General features: G+C 41.5%; 1 protein-coding gene across 1 annotated transcript in view; it reads left to right on the forward strand.

Moving 5' to 3' along the window:
- The first annotated feature begins 230 nt into the window (after positions 1-230).
- Positions 231-19,346, forward strand: part of dnah2 (dynein, axonemal, heavy chain 2) — a 46,193-nt gene continuing 27,077 nt past the window's right edge. Inside the window, exons 1-39 of the mRNA XM_079668532.1 lie at positions 231-578; positions 1,255-1,308; positions 1,453-1,617; positions 1,755-1,983; positions 2,115-2,225; positions 2,689-2,927; positions 3,088-3,279; positions 3,719-3,876; positions 3,993-4,080; positions 4,659-4,864; positions 6,125-6,254; positions 6,444-6,626; positions 6,854-7,068; positions 7,259-7,405; positions 8,450-8,606; positions 8,772-8,881; positions 9,373-9,502; positions 9,925-10,113; positions 10,214-10,358; positions 10,503-10,695; positions 10,792-10,992; positions 11,480-11,636; positions 11,842-12,016; positions 12,294-12,457; positions 12,891-13,052; positions 13,398-13,501; positions 13,668-13,824; positions 14,044-14,126; positions 14,939-15,119; positions 15,263-15,401; positions 15,499-15,716; positions 16,202-16,291; positions 16,437-16,562; positions 16,794-16,904; positions 17,151-17,339; positions 17,711-17,814; positions 18,215-18,404; positions 18,488-18,668; positions 18,981-19,108. Coding sequence (XP_079524658.1) covers positions 1,276-1,308; positions 1,453-1,617; positions 1,755-1,983; positions 2,115-2,225; positions 2,689-2,927; positions 3,088-3,279; positions 3,719-3,876; positions 3,993-4,080; positions 4,659-4,864; positions 6,125-6,254; positions 6,444-6,626; positions 6,854-7,068; positions 7,259-7,405; positions 8,450-8,606; positions 8,772-8,881; positions 9,373-9,502; positions 9,925-10,113; positions 10,214-10,358; positions 10,503-10,695; positions 10,792-10,992; positions 11,480-11,636; positions 11,842-12,016; positions 12,294-12,457; positions 12,891-13,052; positions 13,398-13,501; positions 13,668-13,824; positions 14,044-14,126; positions 14,939-15,119; positions 15,263-15,401; positions 15,499-15,716; positions 16,202-16,291; positions 16,437-16,562; positions 16,794-16,904; positions 17,151-17,339; positions 17,711-17,814; positions 18,215-18,404; positions 18,488-18,668; positions 18,981-19,108 — 5,880 coding nt within the window. The 5' untranslated portion in view covers positions 231-578; positions 1,255-1,275. The remainder of the gene's footprint in view (positions 579-1,254; positions 1,309-1,452; positions 1,618-1,754; positions 1,984-2,114; positions 2,226-2,688; positions 2,928-3,087; positions 3,280-3,718; positions 3,877-3,992; positions 4,081-4,658; positions 4,865-6,124; positions 6,255-6,443; positions 6,627-6,853; positions 7,069-7,258; positions 7,406-8,449; positions 8,607-8,771; positions 8,882-9,372; positions 9,503-9,924; positions 10,114-10,213; positions 10,359-10,502; positions 10,696-10,791; positions 10,993-11,479; positions 11,637-11,841; positions 12,017-12,293; positions 12,458-12,890; positions 13,053-13,397; positions 13,502-13,667; positions 13,825-14,043; positions 14,127-14,938; positions 15,120-15,262; positions 15,402-15,498; positions 15,717-16,201; positions 16,292-16,436; positions 16,563-16,793; positions 16,905-17,150; positions 17,340-17,710; positions 17,815-18,214; positions 18,405-18,487; positions 18,669-18,980; positions 19,109-19,346) is intronic.

Genomic DNA, 19,346 nt, shown 5'->3' on the forward strand with positions numbered 1-19,346 from the left:
TACAGAGATGCATATCAGTGAATCGTCATGCCTTCAACATGTTTCTATAATTTTTATCTGTGCACCTCGTGTAAACGTTGTAATTTCCACACTTCTTTATCCCTGCAGCACTCCAGTCGTTCTGCCACCAGATGGCGACCCAGGTCAGCTATTATTATTTTTGAAAAAGTTTAACTTGAGAATGCTTGGAACTGGAAGACACCGTGCCGGACCACAGACCTACAACAAACTAATCCAGCAGGAAATATGCCCCCTCCAACTCCACCTTCCCCCTAAAAGCTCCGCATGTCTCGTGAGCATACTCGTGTAATGCCCAACCCCACTCCGGCGTTACCCAGACAACCAAACGTTACCATGGAGACATGCATACTCAAACCAACTAAAGGTTTGACTGAGGGGATGCAAAACGCGGAACATATAAAAGAAAAGTCACGTAGCTATCGTAAATAATGACTTTTGATAACTTAATTTAGCCGGATACTGTAGTTGTTGAGTAAATAATTGCACTTCTTCAGTTGTCATGTATTTCAGCTCGTGAGGACTTCACAGCTGTGCCTGTTAGCAGAGAGGTCATTAAGGTAAACTGCCGTTAAGCTAACTAGTTGCTAAAGGTTTGCTAGCTAACGTTTGTTACACCAATCTACAACCTCCAAAAATGATAAATACATTTCTACAGCCAACTACGAATATGAAAATAAACAATGTTGACTGAAATAGTTATTGTGGAAAAGGCAGTGGTGTAAACAAAGTAACTAAGTAGATGAAAAAATTCAGAGGTATATCGTGTACTGTTACTCCACTACATGTATTTAATACCTTGAGTTACTTTGCAGATTTGGATTAATGATGTGAAAATATAAGACTTTAGTTACACCTGTAGTAAATTCACAAGCTACCCTGCAGCATGTAAAGTAATGTAAACTAGCTGCACCTTTACCAGCTTTGATAATACTTAAATGTATCAATAATTATATACAAAACACATCATATATATTTTTCTGAAATGGGCCAATCTGCATGAGTACTTTTACTTTTGGCTTTGAGTTGCCAATACTTTTGTACTTTTTCTTGAGTAACATTTTGATAGCAGGACTTTAACTTTTTGGAGAATATTCCTACACTCTGGTACTTCTACTTTTACTCAAGTACAATAATTAAGTAGTTCTTCTTCCACCTCTGGAAAAAAGTCATGAAACTTGGAAAAATGTATCGTTATGCCACTGCATTTCAGTTGTGTGCTCCTTGTGATAACAGGTGGAGAAAGCTTGGAAAGAAATGGATGACGAATACTTTAAAACCATTCGTCCGGTAAAGCTGGTTATTGGTTGGAATATTTTTTCGTCTACTTCTGTGGGATAAACACAGATATTGTCCATCTAAATTACAACCTTTTGCATTATCTTTCTCTCTATCTTTTTCTCCCTGTACCCTTCCTTTAATCTCCTTTCACAGTTGTTTATCCAATGTGTGGCTTCTTCTGGTATAACCAGAGAGTCTTGGACAGAGGAAAATGAGCTGGCATTGGATCCATTTATTGTGGACACATCTCTCACAACCATGGTGGTCTACATGGGCGAGCATGACAAGCTGCATGTGGAATACTCCATGCCGGAAAAGGTATGGCACAATGTTCTTCTCACTTTTAATACTGTTAATTGTATTTAAAATGAACCATTGTCCAAGAGATCTCTTTTCCTGTACAGTATGTCTCATTCCAAAATCCAGCTGCCTTACTCTGTTTTTCATCTCTTCAGGTGGTGCAGCCCTTGTCCTCTTTTAGCCGCATGGAAGGAACCATAATCACAGCTGAGACCTTTGATGCGGTGATACAGTTTAGCACAGCCCAGGGCGGTTCCAACCAGAAGGTTCTTCATGACATGACCTGTTTGCATGCCCCCTCAATTGCCCTCACCTCCTTCAGGGGAAGGAGCACCAAGGATGATTACACCAACGACATTCACTGCTATCTTGCTAGCATCACAGGTGGGTTCCTAAGTGGAGCAGAGAGAGAGACAGTTAAGACAATTAAATGACATGTCACAAGATAACATAAATGCTGAAATGTTCACAAAGCCACATGCGCTCCAGTGTTACACTATTTTCTTTTCTTACAGATGATGTGTTTAAGAATGAGGGCTACACAGTTCTATACATCCCAATGGAAGGCCTACAGTGCAGCCCTGAGGTGGCCAGCAAAGACAAAAAGCTGGTGCAGAGAATGGCGGGTAAGATCCTGATACAGCTTGTGTGTTTGGGAGGGGGGTTGGGGTGCCTTTCTTTTTCCACCCATCTCTGTGGAGTCTGTATCTAGGAGGTCACACCTGTTTCTGTTCAAAACAATATTGACTTTCCAACTCTTGAGATTGTATTTAATGCTGTACTGGGCTCACCGTCTCTCACTCACATCAGTCTAATTAGTCCATTGTTTTTTTCTACTCTTTTTCCACCAATAGTCTTTCTTTCTCAATTTCCTCATCAACTCTCTTTAACATCAATTTTTCAGATTTGAACATTTCCTTCATCATATTCACATCCTTCCATCCTTTGCTGCATCTGTCATTCTGTGTTTGTCTTATCCAGACTATTGATTTTTTCTCATACTGTATATTCAGTCATTTTTATTTAAAATATGGAGAAAACTCGCAACCTCTATTTACCTTTTCTCACACCTTTTCTCTCTCTTATTAGTTATTGTGATCCGCTGGACGGATCAGATCAAGGAGCTACTGAATGCAAAAGCAATAACGAATGTGAAGGACAACTGCGGCCCTCTTGAGGAGATAGCCTTCTGGAAGAGTCGCTCTGCCAAGCTGTTGAACGTCAGCCAGCAGCTACAAAAGCCAGCGGTCAGGCACATCCAGAACATACTGAAGCTCTCCAAGTCTCTCTATGTACAGCGCTTCAGCAATCTGGCCAAGGAGATACTGGTACTAATACACATCTAGAATATCTTCATCAACTCTTACTCACTGACCAACAAGATATTTGTTCACTGGTTCTGCTATTTATTACAACATTAACGCATCACTTTACCAACAATTGGAAAATGTTGGCATATTATAATCTTAACTTTGTGTGTTTGCCTAGGAATGCTCTCTGCAGGCCCAATCCAACCTTCTCTACCTGTCCATACTGAAGGAGCCGTGTGAAGAGCTTACCCAGCTCAAGCCTAGCCAAGTTGCTCCCAAGCTGCGACACATTGTCAGTCTCATTCGCATCATCTGGGTCAACTCCACAGACTACAACAGCAGCGAGAGGATCACTGGTCTATTCCGCAAGGTGCCTGCAGTTTACCGCATCAGATTAATCATGAATTCAAGTTGTGAATCACCTAGTACTTAAATATGTTTCTATTCTAGTAAGAGTCATTGTTACTGAAAACCACTTCCACTCATTCTGGGTGTTCACACATCAGTTACAGCACCCTGAGAGTGAATGCACTGAATTCAATGCCTGATCACAGTTCTCATTACCTGAAGAGCTGGATCGTTTCACTTCAATTGCAAGCTGTGCATACACATTGCTCTCTCTTAAATATTCGGTCTAATTATTTTGTAAGTGTTTGAGTGCATACATCTGCTGCTGTGGCTGATGCTATATTGATAACCATCCTGATAGGGTGAGCAGTAAAACAAAAAAACATCCTTTTTTCCATAGCTGATGATGGACATTTTCTGAAGCTGAAAGTGACAACGTTTTTTTGTCTGTTGTGTTGCAGATGAGTAATGAGATCATCCACCTGTGCTCCAATAGCCTCTCTCTGGACAAGCTCTTTGGGGGCTATGTGTTATCGAGCAAGCAGAACCTCACAGACTGTATCCAGTGCTGCCTGGCCTGGAAGGAAATGTACCTGCATGCCTCACAGGTTCACCAAAAGTAGGAGAATATCTCACATTTGTAGTGACTCTACGCTTTGTCATTAGGGTTAGAGGCACACAACTTATATTTGTTAGACTTCAAATATTGTAACTTTACCTCTGCCTTTACATCAGGTATTCTCCAAAAGGATGGGTCTTGGACCAAACCAGCATTTTTGTGGTGTTTGATGTTTCGATTCAGAGGTTCAAAGAGTTGCTTGAGGTAAATGTTCCACACACACACACACACACACACACACACACACACACACACACACACACACACACACACACACACACACACACACACACACACACACACACACACACACACACACACACACATACGTCAAAATAACAATTCTACAAGCAATATTTCTTCATTGAACATCTGTGTTACAGTATCTTTCTGCAATTGTTATGTCATGACAAGTGCTAAGGTTGAAAAAAAGGTATAAATATTGTGAATGATTTCAGTGAGGTTGCATTGACACACATTACGCCACAATAGGAAATGTCCAATTGTATTATGTGTTGTCATTGCAATTTTAACAGATCTAAGACAAATGCAGTAATAGGGGTTAGCATTTGTGGACTTGCTTTTCTCATTTCTTTCCAATTCTCTTTGTGAGAATATGTTATGTATCTACCCTCTATCCCTGCTATTATTGAACAAGCTTTGTTGTGAATCAATTCTCCATAAATGAATGGTACTGTATATGACCTTGATTATATTTCAAATCAACCGTCATTTCACAATGTCTTGACTTTTTGGATATCATTTTCTCTTGCTTTGTGCAGGTATGTGACTGCCAGTATCAGTTTGCCCGTTGGGAGGATGGTCAGCAGAGGCCCCTGCCGTGCTTCAGCGGTTGCCAGGGACCAGAGTTCACCCACTCCCTCCTGGAGATAGAGGGCAACTTCCACCGGGGCCTGAAGAACCTGCACTCTCTTGACCAGGGCGTCCTTGATGTCGAGAGCTCCACATGGGGCAATGCATTCAAAAAGTAGGTGTTTTTCTCATTAACACATTTAAACTAGGACTAAGTTTAAAGGAGACCTATCATGCAAAATGCACCTTTGTACGTCTTTTATACATGAATATGTGTCCCCGGTGTTCCAGGGAACTCACCAAGTGTCAGAAAACACAACCCTCTCTATTTTCCTCCTTAGCCAAATCTCTAAAAAAGGGGCTGCAACGGATCTGAAAAAAACGGATCCAGATTTCAACACTTTTCTACGTCACAAAGAGGTGCTCAGCTTATTGGTCAACTCTCCACCTATCAGGGGAATGAGCCACGGCCACGTGCATTGCCAAACCTCTCATTCGCATATACTGTAGGACGGATTTCCGTCCATTTGGCTATTCAAATGTTAACGAAACGGACAGACTTCCGTGCACATCAGCGGCTGTCGGATTAAAACAGTTTAATGCACTTTTAACAATCACGCACCCAGGATTCCTGCTCCTTTCCTGGGTTACAAAGTGAGGTGACGCAGCCTGTCCTCTGGGTGCGCTCTGTGGGGCGAGGGGGGGGGGGGGGGGGGGGGGGTGTATCGCAGCCTGCTCCTCTCTGCCTGCCTGTCGCTGCGCTCTGCCTCTATCCACACAACTTTTCCCCGCCTTTCAGAGACTTATTGCTGGGTCAAACTCTAAGTTACAAACTGTACACATTGCATTCTTGCTAATTAGCCAAAATATGAACGGAATAAGTAGCAAGCATCGTAACAAACAGAGTAAAATAAATAGGGACAACAGCTTGTCAACTAACCATTCAGAAACGTCCTGCAACCGAGATGTTTGCACCTCCACCAAAACCTCCGCTGCTTCAGGGTCAGTTTCTGGATCAAATTGATAATATGCTTGAACACATGCATTGCTCTGAGATGACATGTTTATTCCACACTCGTAATCACAGCAAACATGGTAACGTGACTCTCGCCGGCTCATGCCCCCCCCTGCAGGGGGGCGTGGTCAGATGCTGCTCAGAATTTTCAAAGACAGGCTTGGAATAGAGGGAAAATGAGCGAAACGAGGCATAGCTAAAAAATGATCTGTTTGGTATTTTGAAAAATAAAATGTATAAATATACCTTATATAGGTATGGTCATACACTATATCATTTAAATATAGCATGATAGGTCTCCTTTAATTTTATGAAAGTATAGGCTGCAAATCTTATTAAAATCTCTTAACACAAACAAAAATGTGCATAATTTTGATAACCAGCTGATATGTTCCTGCGTGTGTGTGCTTGTACACACAGGTTTCGTGCGTTGGTGAAGGATCTGGAAATGTTAAAGCAGAACCTGATCAAATCAGTGTTCAAGACGGTGACCACAGTGGAGGAAGGAGTTCGGCTTCTTGATATTTTTAGGCCAATGTCTACTCGAGAGGTGTGTATCTCACAAACACACACGTACATTCACTCAATTCACTTTTAAACCACCAAACACATATCAATACATTAACACTTTTTATCACCTTATATTAATGAAACCTTTAAAGACAACTATACAGAGTTATTGTCGGTTTCTTACTCTGTACAATTTGTGTACTCATTCACTTCCATCCTATCTACCCAGGCCATTAAGCGGACAACAGAAGAGAAGATGGAGCAAGTGTACAGCATCTTTCGCAAAGAGCTCAAAATGGCCAACAAGGAGCTGAATCAGAGGACGAGGTCTTATCCTGACCACATGGCCCGGATGGCAGGCGAAGCCCACTGGGTGAGGGCCCTCAAGCAACGCTTGGAGATACCCATGGAGGTGAGTTCATTAGACTATACGCTAATCTATTCCCTTTTCTACTCGTACTCAACCGTTATTTTCCACCACCATAAGCAGGATGCAAAGTAAAGATGTTTAGTTAGAACTCTGACTCTGCTTAGGTTGAATTTTAACCATGTGCTCACTTAGCAGACGGTATTAATCTCTCCTTCTGGAGCTTCCTCCTTGATTTTTCTTCTCATTTGTCCTCTTTCGTTCCCCTCCAGGTGCTTCAGAAGGCCCACTTCATGCCTGAGTCAAACAGCCGCAAGCATGTCGTTTTAACCAATGCCCAGATGGTTCAGGTTTTTGACGAGAGGATGAGGAAGAACTTCAGCACGTGGAGCCAGAACCTGGATACACAGTACCTCAAGAGACTGGAGCAGCCACTCCTGCTGCGCTGCAAGGACAAGACTGCCAAGCTGGAGGTCAACTTTGACAAGTGTGTGAAACAAGCATCACTTACACACAACACCAGTCATTCATTTTTAAATATACATTCAGTGTCTTAAGTACTGATGCTAATACACTCTATGACATGCTCGTACACAATATATATTCATTTTAAGGCTAAATGTTGACATACATGACCTCTTAATTCATTTTGTTTTTTTCTGTGTTTTCTTGTCCAGCAACCTGTTACTTCTGTTCTCTGAGATCCACTACTGGGATCGACTGAAGTTTGAGATCCCCCAGTGTGTGTCTGACATTTACCAGGACAGGGACGAACTCCGAGGCCTGAGGGAGAGAGCACTGCTGCTGACCAGGGACTACAACAGGTCTGACAAACACACAAACACACACAGAAGAGGACGAAAACATGAATTAACTGAACAATTGATGTATGATATCAGGGGCCTGATGTATCTTCATATTGTAAACATCAGAAATTATTCTTGGAAGGGACTGTGACTACCATACACCTGATATAGTTTAGTCTATCAAATATATATATAGTAGGGCTGTCATTTGATTCAAATATTTAATCGCATGATGTCCATAGTTAATCGCACATTTTCTATCTGTTCTAAATGTACCTTAGAGGAATATTGTTCAAGTTTTTAATACTCTTATCAACATATGAGTGGACAAACATGCTTTATGCAAATGTTTGTTTATTATCATTGGAACAATGACAAATATTCTCCTGAATATTTTCAATACAACAACCTGGAGCCTCTCTCTCTCTCTTACACTCTCTCCCAACCCTGTCTACTTCTCTGCACTGAGCCAGTTGCTCAAACAGACAAGCCTGTTTACAGTTGTCGGTGAAATGCCGCTCCTCTGTCTTCATAACAGTCAAAGCATGAGACTGAAGTTCCCACTGTGGGTCAAAATAATGCGCTGTGATGTGCAGTCGACACGTTGGATGCGATCCGAATGATCTCACACAGTCCCTCGTCCTCCACAATGTTAATTGTCCTGCAAGCTGTAGCCACCGCCACCCATTTAGCTATCGCTGTCGAAAGCTTGCTGCTCGTAGACGCCGTGTCCAGGCGTCTCCCCGGCGTCTCCCCGGCAAACTTTCAAGCGTGGTCTGCCGCAAGCGAGCGGCAGGAGGCTGTCAGCATCAGCTGTGTGCTTGGCTTGCTGTTTAAAACTGTTTTGTATCCATATCTCTCGCTGCAATCTCCCACTATCCAACTAACAACAACAACAACAACAACGTCGTCAAGCCTTTGGGCTCTGAAACTACGGGGTGGGCCAAGGACAAATACACATGCGTTAATCGCACGTTAAAAATAATTAGTTATGCATTAACTTGATAGCCCTAATTTATTTATTTTTTAAATTGTGTGTGTGTGTGTGTGTGTGTGTATCAGGGTCATTGGGATGCTGTCTCCTGATGAGATAGGTCTGTTTCGCGAGCGGATTCGTTTCCTTGATAAGAAAGTTCAGCCGGGGCTGACCAAGCTCGAGTGGTTTTCTAAAGGGGCTTCTAATATCTTCATCCGGGAAGGTCTCCAGCACGTGAACAAGGTAGGAACACAAAGTTTACGCATAACTGATATAGCCACCTGTAAAGTGGTGTCAACAGGATAAAAGTAACTCAAAGTATCCTCAACAGATCCTCCTATTCTTGGATAGTGGTGTTTAGTCACTGATAAACTCCTCTCTTCTTCTCTTACCTTAATCACACTATAGGTTCAGTTGTTGGTTGATGGATACAAACTATCCAACCTATCCATCTCCAACCTTTGTTGCCAAATCAGCGAAACATTGCTGGTTAGACTGGATGGAAAGACTGTGTTCAGGTAACACTCACTTCCTCATTGCATAGGATGCCTAACAGAGTAAAACACAAAATAGGGAAAGGCACAGATATTGTTCATCATGTTTTTAGTCACTTCCTACGAAATGGTTCCTACAATTTATATTGTGTGTATGTATTTAAACTGTAAATTCATTAAGTACTGTAAACATTGGGTAAAGTTGTTTTTATGAGTTGATTTTAAACATGACACCCCTTCATTTTATTCATCATATTCATTCATCCTTAAACTCAGCGTTGTCATGTGGATGTTGTCTATGCCGTCATTCTTTGAAATCCCCTTTACTTTAGTTCCAATATCGAGCTAATTATCTTGAAACAGGCCATACTATATTACTGACAAATCATTCATAAATTGTCACCACTTTTACAATTGTCTGAAGTGATGCACATGGGTTGCATATTACCGCTCAAGTGATGCACATTGTTTTTCTGTGTTGGTTGAATCTTGGGTGTTCCTCCTGCAATTCTAAGGAACCTGGAGTTTGAGGATGACCAGAAGAAACACCAGCAGATCCAACTCCAAACACTGCGCTCAGCACACCAGGATATTGCTGAAATTATGTCTCACATCCACAGCACCTTCTCCAATGATGGGCCTGAGGTATGTGCTCTTTCTCCTTCACTACTGGCGTTATTCTTCCTGCACTGTTAGGAAATAGTTGGAATACTGTAACATGTATAAGATTATTATGTTGTGCTTCCTCTATGTGAGAAAATTATGTGTCTATGCTAGGTGTAGGCATAAGCCAACATGAAACTGTTAAGTAGTAGCTCAGCTCTTTTTCTGAAGGTGACGTTTAAATCAACACAATGTTTTGAAAAATGTAAAAAATGTTTGCATGAAAACTCAATGACAACAAGCAAGAGAGCAAACACTGCATTCTGCCTCTTTATCATTAAGTTAAATCTCTTTCTGTTCGTATCGACAGCGAGACTTCCATGTTTTATGTGATATCATGTACAGCAAACATACAAATGTGCAGTCCCATGTCATGTGTGTATGTTTGTACCATGGTGTTTAAGGTCGAGGAGCACTGGGCGATCTATACAGAGAAGGTGGATCACATGGTAGAAGAAGCTCTGAGGAGCAACATCAAGAACTCCATGAAGAAGCTCTCCAGGGCCATCAATGGAGACAACAAGACCTCGCCTAATCCCTTGTTCAAAGTCATGGTAGCAATGCGCCAGGCAACTCCCACAAGTACACCGAAGGTACCATCAAACCCCTATTTATCTGTTTAAGTGCTATGGAAAATATCAAAATGTATGTTGCGGTAGTTCTCTTTATGCTGACCTGCGTGTGTTTTGACAGGTCGAGATCTCCCCTACGCTCGCAAAGCTCGCTCAGATTGTGAACATTATGCCTCAGCTCATCAACACCATCTCAGAATTTAAACGACTGTCTGAAGTTCTCTCCGGCAAACAGCCAGAGGGGAATCCCATACACATCAACATAGGTTAGAGCAACGTTTTTTACATTTCCAAAAAGAGTACCACTGTGAATATCTGATATGTTTTTACTGTATGCTGAGAATAATGTAGACCCGAAAGTGTTTCTTCTCCCGTCTCCGTTGTCACCCTTGCCATCTTCAATCCTTTAGAGCAAGACGAGGAGATAAAGAAGATTCAGGCTGCAGTTGCCACAGGGATGACAGCCAATGCCAGCAACCTGCAGATCTATCTAAAGACGTGGGACAGATACAGGGATATCTGGGAGAACAACCAGGATTCCTTTATACAACGCTACAAGAGACTAAACCCACCAGTCACTACTTTTGATGCTGATATACACAGGCAGGAACATCCTTCTTTGATTGTTCATTTCTATGCATCTTTTGATACTCCAAGCATTGGACTACATTGTGAGTTGTTGTCTTGTTTTACCCACAGGTACACAGAGAAGGCCAACAGTGTTCAGCAGGAAGAGACGGTGTTGACCATCCGGTTTGTCATGCTGGACTGTTCCCCACTCAAGTCCTCCTTGGCGCAGCTCTGCAGCCAGTGGCAAACCAAGTTCACTCAGCTGCTCAGCCACATGGCGAGCACCCGCCTCAAAGAACTTCATGGCTCCATGCAGGACAATGCCAACAGGTGGGGAGTCAATGGAGAGGAGTTTATATTGGACTCATTTGTATGTGTTTATTACAGAGAGTAGGGATGACAGGTGAAGAGGGAGAGAGATCTAACAAGTCCTTGGCAAAACTATTTATTGATTTGACCTTAAGTGATGTTTTCAGTCATTAAGGGAAGATCAGAATCGAGTAGTCGTTTTTCACATACAAAGACTCTATGTATTGTATTGGTGCAAAACTTAAACCTAGTAGGAAAAATTTAAAATGAAACAAGAAAAGTAAATAGAATAGGTAAGAAATGAAACAAAAATGAAACAGAACTAAAAATATGTATGAAAATAAATAATATAGAATTGAAGAAAACATTTTTTTTTTCATTTTTGAGGATAAATAGAAGACGAGATTGGAAAGCCAAGGGGGAAATGTTGATCCTGTAAACATTTGGAAAATATACTGTGCTTAAAGTGGTATGAATATTTGTTGTGATTATTTCTATGTGTGTTTAGGCTGAAGAAACCTCCTCAGACACTGGCAGAGCTCAGTGGGAACCTGAAGCTGTTGGAGACTCTTCAGGGCAACCTGGCCAAGACAGAGGCTCAGATTCCTCTCATCCACGAACAGTTTGCTATCCTGGACAAATACGAGGTCCCAGTGGAACAGGCTGTAAGCACATTGCCTGATACAGAGAGAAAGGACTAAGAAAAGTGTATAGCGTTAACCTCCCCTGAAGTAAAACAATGAAATCTGTTGGATTTGTGTACACAGACACTTAAGGGTTTCAGCAAAATACAGACATTGTAAAAACTCTTCTCTGATAGTACTGCAGATTGTCATACAAACGAACACTACATGTGTTGGTGACCCACAGGTGCACGAGTTGCATGAGGTGCTGAACGAGGACTGGGTGTGGTTCCAGCAGGTGTTGATTGACAGTGACATCCTGCTGCAGAAGGACAAGGAGAAGTTTAAGAACACCCTCCTCCTCTCCTCTGAGGAGCTCAAGAAGAAGACCCAGAGCACTATGGAGGAGTTCAACAGCACAGGTCACACACACACACACACACACACACACACACACACACACACACACACACACACACACACACACACACACACACACACACACACACACACACACACACACACACACACACACACTCTTACTCCCTCTTTTAACACACATATATGATATAGCTAAAAGGTAGTATTCAGTAGGCATTGTATAATAGTGTGTGGACATTTAAATCTGTATGTTTTTCTGTTTTTGTATGCTTTTTCATGGGTTATTGATCTCATTTCATTTGAATTGTTCATATCCAGGTCCATTTGACAGTTCCCTCAGCACGGAGTTTGCCTTAAACCAAGTAGCCGAGCATCACAGCCAACTGGAGGCTCTGAAACAGGAAGAGATCACCCTCATTCAAGGGCTGAACTTCTTTAAAATAGAACAGCCCCCCTCCAAGAAGATCCGGGCGCTCGAAAAGGTCCGACAAAGCACTTACCTCATAGCCCTTATATACTTATAAACAAGCTTATACAGTTCTGTGGGAATTGTGTGGTTGAGATAAACTGGCTTAGCATAAGTGAGTTAGCATTGTTTAGACGGTAATTGATAGTACAGTATATGCTCTTTTTCAGGACACGACTTAGACGGGTTTATAAATTCAGACCTTGGATGTTGCCATTAAAGGAATTTTGCAAATGCGTAATGCAGGGCCGCTGTACAATAGCTGCCCACTGCTCCTAGTACTAGACTCCTGGTACTAGGATGTGTGTACTGTGTGTACTGTACTGTGTGCTCTGCATGTGTGACCATTAAAGAGGGTTTCATCCCTCCCAATATTAGAATATTAGTATTAGAATTATGTACATGATTATATATTGACCATTTGTGTGTTTAAATGGATGTTTGTACAGGACATAGAACACCTGCAGCAGGTCTGGGCGATCACAAAGGAGTGGAACGCCAACTGGAACATCTGGAAGGTCGGTCAGTTTGCCACCCTGCGGACGGAGAACATGGAGAGCACAGCACAGGACATGTTCAAAATACTCCACAAACTCCAGAGAGAACTAAAGGTCAGTCTTGTCAAAAATAGTTTGTTAACAGCTGAGTGCAGATGAGCTACTACACTCACGGTTTAGCTATGATATATTATCTGTGTCAGTTAAGAGAAGTACCTTAATGCACTGATGCCAAACAATACATTTAATCAAAAAAATCTAAAAGCTTGACATTGTTTCACTCCAGAGGAAACTGAATAATGCCTTGTGTTTACAATGAACAGACTCCTTTTACAATGACAGCTCAAACATGATATGCCCTCAAGGACACACTGCATTTGATGACAATATCGGCAAAATGCAGCAGTTCTAACATAAATATTACACAGTAGAGACGACCTGATCTTTGTCTGCCTGCAGGATAAGGAGTGGGACATTGTGGATTTCACCAAGAATAAGATAGACCAGTTTAAGAGGATCATCCCTCTCATTGCTGATCTGAGGAACCCAGCCATGAGAGACAGGTATTGACTTAAATAATCTACATGTGTTTCCTTGTCATTAAAGTATAGTTCGGAACTATTGTTTTGTTTGTGAAGTGTCTTACCTGGGAGGTGGTAGCTTTCTTTACTTTTTACTTTAAGCTCACATTCAGGACAAACCCTGCTCTCAATGCCACCTTTCTTTCAGGCATTGGAAGCAGATCTGCGACGAGCTGCAGTGCTCCTTTGACCAAACCAGCACTGAATTCACCCTGGATAAGATCATATCTCTGGGCCTGGACAGGTATACTGAGAAGATCTGTGAGATCTCTGGAGCCTCCAGCAAGGAACTCTCCATAGAACAGGTCCAGTCACTTCCTCGAGTCTACACTGATGCTCAGTGGGCAGATGTGTAGCTTTAGCTTATGTATTCTAGTCTGTACGAATACTTCCAAAGTTCAAGACTACAAAGAATGATTGTATAAAAAGACAATTGAGAAACATTTTTAGATTTATGTTGAAAAATGAAAAGATTGGAAAGGACCTCTGTATGCTAACATTACTCTTTGTGTTTGATAATTAAGAGCCTGGAGGACATTATCAAGACCTGGACGGACACACTCTTGGACATCACACCTTACAAAGACAAAGGCCACTTCCGGCTGATGTGAGAAAGCAAGCCTTGAACGGTTAAAGCAGCTGTTGCTGTAACCCCGGCTGATGCACTCCATTTATATAATGGGGATAGATTTGTGTCTTCATGATGTCTTATTTACATGCATCATTAGATCCCACAGCTCAGTACAACTGCCATCTGGTGATGTATCAATCTAGCGTTTACAGTAATGCCTCTGTAGCATGGCTGTATAGTGGAGAGCATATGTGACATTGATGCCAGATTGATACATATTTGAACAGCCATGTTGGAGGAGTCAGAATAAAATGGGAGTTGGTTTGTCGTTAGAGAAGAGAAGGAAGAATGACAGCCTGGCTGGTGGAAGCAGTACAGCAGAGGCCATCTGTTGCATATACAAATGAATCTAGTCAGATCTCAGACACAGTTTTATTAGCAACCAAATAAATTGCCACTGATTTGAAGGAGGGGGGGAAGACTACTGTCTGCCACTTGCCCACAGTAAAAAACATGGAACTGTGAGGTTGTAATGCAAAAAGAGAAAATTAAGGATATGTGAAAGGTACTGAAAATGAAACCTACTAAACGTGTACTGTATAGATTACTTTTTTATTTACCAAAGGTCTGAACCAAACCTAATGAAATATGACTAATGCTGGAGTATTCCTTTTGAGCACAGTATTATTATTAAAAAAAACTAGTGACAATCAAGTAACTGAGAAACTGCATTACATCAACCTTAACTGTACCTTGTACATAATAAACTTAATTTCTGCTCTTTCACCATTGGGATCCATTTCAAGCAATCTTCAGCAACCATAATTGTCCCTCTTGGTCTCTCCCAGGAGCACAGAGGAGGTTTTCCAGGCCTTGGATGACAACATGGTCATTCTGTCAACAATGAAAGCTTCTCGCTTTGTCAAAGCCTTCGAGCGGGAGGTGGACAGCTGGGAGCGGCGGCTGTCACAGGTGCTGGAAGTCATCGAGATGATCCTCACGGTGCAGCGTCAGTGGATTTATCTGGAGGTTTGGGAAGCACTCACATACTCTACTGTGTTAAATGATTCATTCATTTCCAGGGGTATTCCCATCATCTGTCAAAGCACACATTTATCATCTGGTCTTATTGGGGTGTTTGAGCACTCGATCTCTGTCTCTCTTCCCTCCAGAACATTTTCCAAGGTAAGGACATCAGGGAGCAGCTGCCTTGTGAGTGCGAAGAGTTCGAAGAGGTTAGTTCTAGTTGGGAGACCATCATGGGCCGACTCCACAAGGATAACAACGCCTTGCAGGGAACACATCACGCCGGTACGACAACATGGACATGGATTCACACCATCTGACGGATAAATACAATTATATTTAGAACTTAGTCTTCAACTAGCTTCCCCTCTCTGGCTTCCAGGCTTGCCGGAGAAGCTGTCAGAGATGAGTATGAAGCTGGAGGAGATCCAGAAGGCCCTGGACATGTACCTGGAGACCAAGAGGCAGATCTTCCCCCGATTTTACTTCTTGTCCAACGATGATTTACTGGAGATCCTGGGGCAGTCACAGAACCCAGAAGCCATGCAGCCCCACATGAAGAAGTGTTTCGACAACATCAAGAGCCTGAAGATTGACAAGGCAGGGATCACAAAAATAATGACAAAATACACATACATACTTATTCTAAGAAATATTAACTTAAGGCCATTAAGTCGCAGTTAGATTTACACTGCCTGTGTTTATTAACATATTCACTTTGGTACAAAATCTAAGAAGGCTTTTATGTAAGCTAAATTATTATTTTTATGGAAATTATTTAATTGTCAAGCATATTTAAAATGCTTGGTTATTGTCAATGTGTTCTTACTGTACCCTTAGTATTCCCTTTGCATTAGGAGGAAATATGAAAATACTTATTTTACACATATGTTTAGGATAAGATTAGTAAATGCACGATGGTTTGTTATATCATGTTGCATTGCCCTCAGACAAAAAAAACGCTGTTCCGGTGCTATGTGCCTGGTATTTCTTAGTTATTTTTAATCTTAGAAAAAAACATTATTATATTATTATTTAACAGAATCTCCATTAAGCCATTCTGTGTGTGTGTGTTTCTTTTATAGATAAATAAACCACTGGCGGTCGGGATGTCTTCTGCTGATGGGGAGTTTATCAGCTTCTTTGCAACAGTATATCTGGACAAACCTGTGGAGGTACAGCGGTGATGATCAATGTCATGATCGTGTTGATATGAGTGTTCTGTTGATAGATGTGTAGTCATGATAGCATCGGTGCTAATGTGTACAATACAGAGAGTTGTGAGAGATGTCAGCACCATGTTGTGTTGTGGTTATGCAGGTTTGGCTGTGTGATGTTGAGTTAAGCATGCGTGATACACTAAAGGATTATCTGAGCGGCTGCCTTGTGTCTCTGAAGAAGATGTCAGGACAGAGAGACAAATGGGTCAAAGATTGGCCGGGACAGGTACATTTTTATTTGTCTTTTCTCTCTATAACTGCCCATTGTGGTTTTGCAAATTCACACATCCTGACAGACTGACACTAATTCAGTGACATGCTCTTGATATATTGAATAGCTGTGATTTACTAATCCAAGTTCCTTCTAAACTCCATTTAACATTTCTCTATTTATATCAACAGGAACAAAGCTTTACATTCAAAAGTAATGAAGCGTGCATTCTTCCTATAATTGTAGATGCTGATCACAGCCAGTCAGATCCAGTGGACCATCGATGTCACTAAAGCGCTCTTCACCTGCAAGGAGAGGGGTGACAAATCGTCCCTTAAATCCATGAAGAAGAAACAGGTTTGCTATTTGTTGCTTAACTAAACTAGAATCATTTAGAGTGAACTGACTGTGATGGTCTTTCCATCCAACAAGATGAAAGTTCTGTACTACCGTAGGATGTAAAATGTGTTTTGATCCGGTTAGAGATTTATTTTCAATATGTTTAAACCATCCTTTTGAGTTCTTTCGATAGCCAATATAATCATTAAAAGAAGAGAAAAGGATCCCAGTAAACTTCTGAGCCTTTGCTATAACTGTTTTCAGGTCTCAATGCTTCACTGCTATTCAGAGCTCATCCGTGGCAACCTGTCCAAAGTCCTCCGTCTGAAGATCGTAGCGCTGGTCACAGTGGAGGTTCATGCTCGGGATGTCATAGATAAACTGGCCAAGGCAGGCTGCAATGACGTTAATGCCTTTGAGTGGCTCTCTCAGCTGCGACTCTACTGGGACAAGGTATGCTCCAAGAAGTGCAAGAGCAGGAAACAGTGTGGAGAAAAAGACATGCAAAAACTTTTATCCATGATTTACACATTTCAAAGCGGAAAGCAATACTTTAATGGTGGGTTTGGGTTTAGAAAAGTATTGTTTTATGCATTGATGCAACCTCTTTTATGGCAGTTAAAGGTATACTTTAAAACACTTTTACCCAAACATATCCCCTCACACTTTACTCACTATTTTCAGCATTTCCCGCTCTCTACCACTTTATGTCCTGGCTGTCTAATAGCAGCAAAAGATCATCTTTGCTTAGATCAGCTAAGTTGGAAATAAAAAAAAACATCCACTAAACTTGCATTTTAAAATGTTATCTATCTTCCCAATAGGAATCCGAAGACTGCATAATCCGACAGACTAACACACGTTTCAAGTACGGCTACGAGTACCTGGGCAACTCCGGACGCCTCGTCATCACTCCACTTACTGACAGGTAGCCATCAATCATTCAGTCAGTCAATTAGTGCACCAAGCAACAAATGCAACAGCACATCAATCAGTCAAACTTCAGTTTTATGTGTGTACTTAAATATTAAGTGATTAGGATTGTTACTGTAGTGTAATCACTTGATTATATATATATATCATACCTTTATTAGTGCATTTACAGATTAAAGGACAATGCACATTTGAATGTGAATTGTCTTAACAGTAGATTCATAATTGCAATAAAGGCTACATCAAGGTCTTTTTTTCAATGTTTTGATATATGCTTATTACATTTTTTAGTTATTGCTTGAAATGAAAATATCTGATCATATTTGCTTGTATCTAAATATGTATTTGTACTATAATTATCTGTAGAGCCAACGTCTGTTTTTTTCTGTGTGCAGGTGTTACATGACCCTGACCACAGCCCTCCATCTGCACCGGGGGGGCTCTCCTAAAGGTCCTGCGGGGACCGGGAAGACAGAGACAGTGAAGGACTTGGGCAAAGCTCTCGGCATGTATGTCATTGTAGTCAACTGCTCTGAAGGACTGGACTACAAATCCATGGGACGCATGTTCTCTGGACTGGCACAGGTAGGAACAATGGATTTGAAACTACATGTGTTTTTGGATCAATGTGTGATTTGAATGTATTTTATTGTGTCAACACTAAATAGACAGGAGCATGGGGGTGCTTTGATGAGTTCAACAGAATCAACATTGAGGTGTTGTCGGTAGTGGCTCAGCAGATCCTCTTCATCCTGTCTGCCCTCTCAGCCGGACAAACCAAGTTCCATTTTGAAGGACATCACATAGGCCTGGTCTGGTCATGTGGTATCTTTATCACCATGAATCCTGGTAGGTCCACACTAACGCCCAAAAGGATACATTACGTTGCAAAAGTGCTTTAAGCATTTTCCAGAGGATAAATTGCTCTTTCAAGGTTTATTATTATAATAATGATTCATTGCATCTATTGTTTGCGCTTTTACAAGTGCTCAAAGCGCTTTACATTACATATTACATATATTACACATGGAATACATCAATACTGTGGACAATACCCAACAGCATGTTGACTGCAGTGGCTGCTCCCCTGATCTGAGGATCAGCGCACTAGCCCACAGCCGCCCCTTTATAATCTTTTTTGTTCTGTCTGTTTTTCCCTAGGTTACGCTGGTCGTTCCGAGCTTCCAGATAACCTGAAAGCCATGTTCAGACCCATCTCCATGGTGGTGCCAGACTCAACTCTAATCGCTGAGATCATTCTGTTTGGAGAAGGCTTCAACAACTGCAAGGTACTGAAACTTAAGGACTTTTATACTTGTATTATGCTGGGGGAAAAACTGGTATCTGTGTCTTTCTATATGTTAACATGCACACTTATAGCATGGTTTTTCGTCTGATTTTCATCGGAGTATCCTGATAGTGTGTTGCGAAGTAAATAATACCCTGATTTTAGAAATGTGCATAGTATACGTTTCCCAGGATAATACTATTACACACTACATGTGTGCATTTACAGTAAATGTACTC

Source organism: Notothenia rossii (genome assembly GCF_949606895.1).
Source record: "Notothenia rossii genome assembly, chromosome: 3".
Classification (NCBI taxonomy): Eukaryota; Metazoa; Chordata; class Actinopteri; order Perciformes; family Nototheniidae; genus Notothenia; species Notothenia rossii.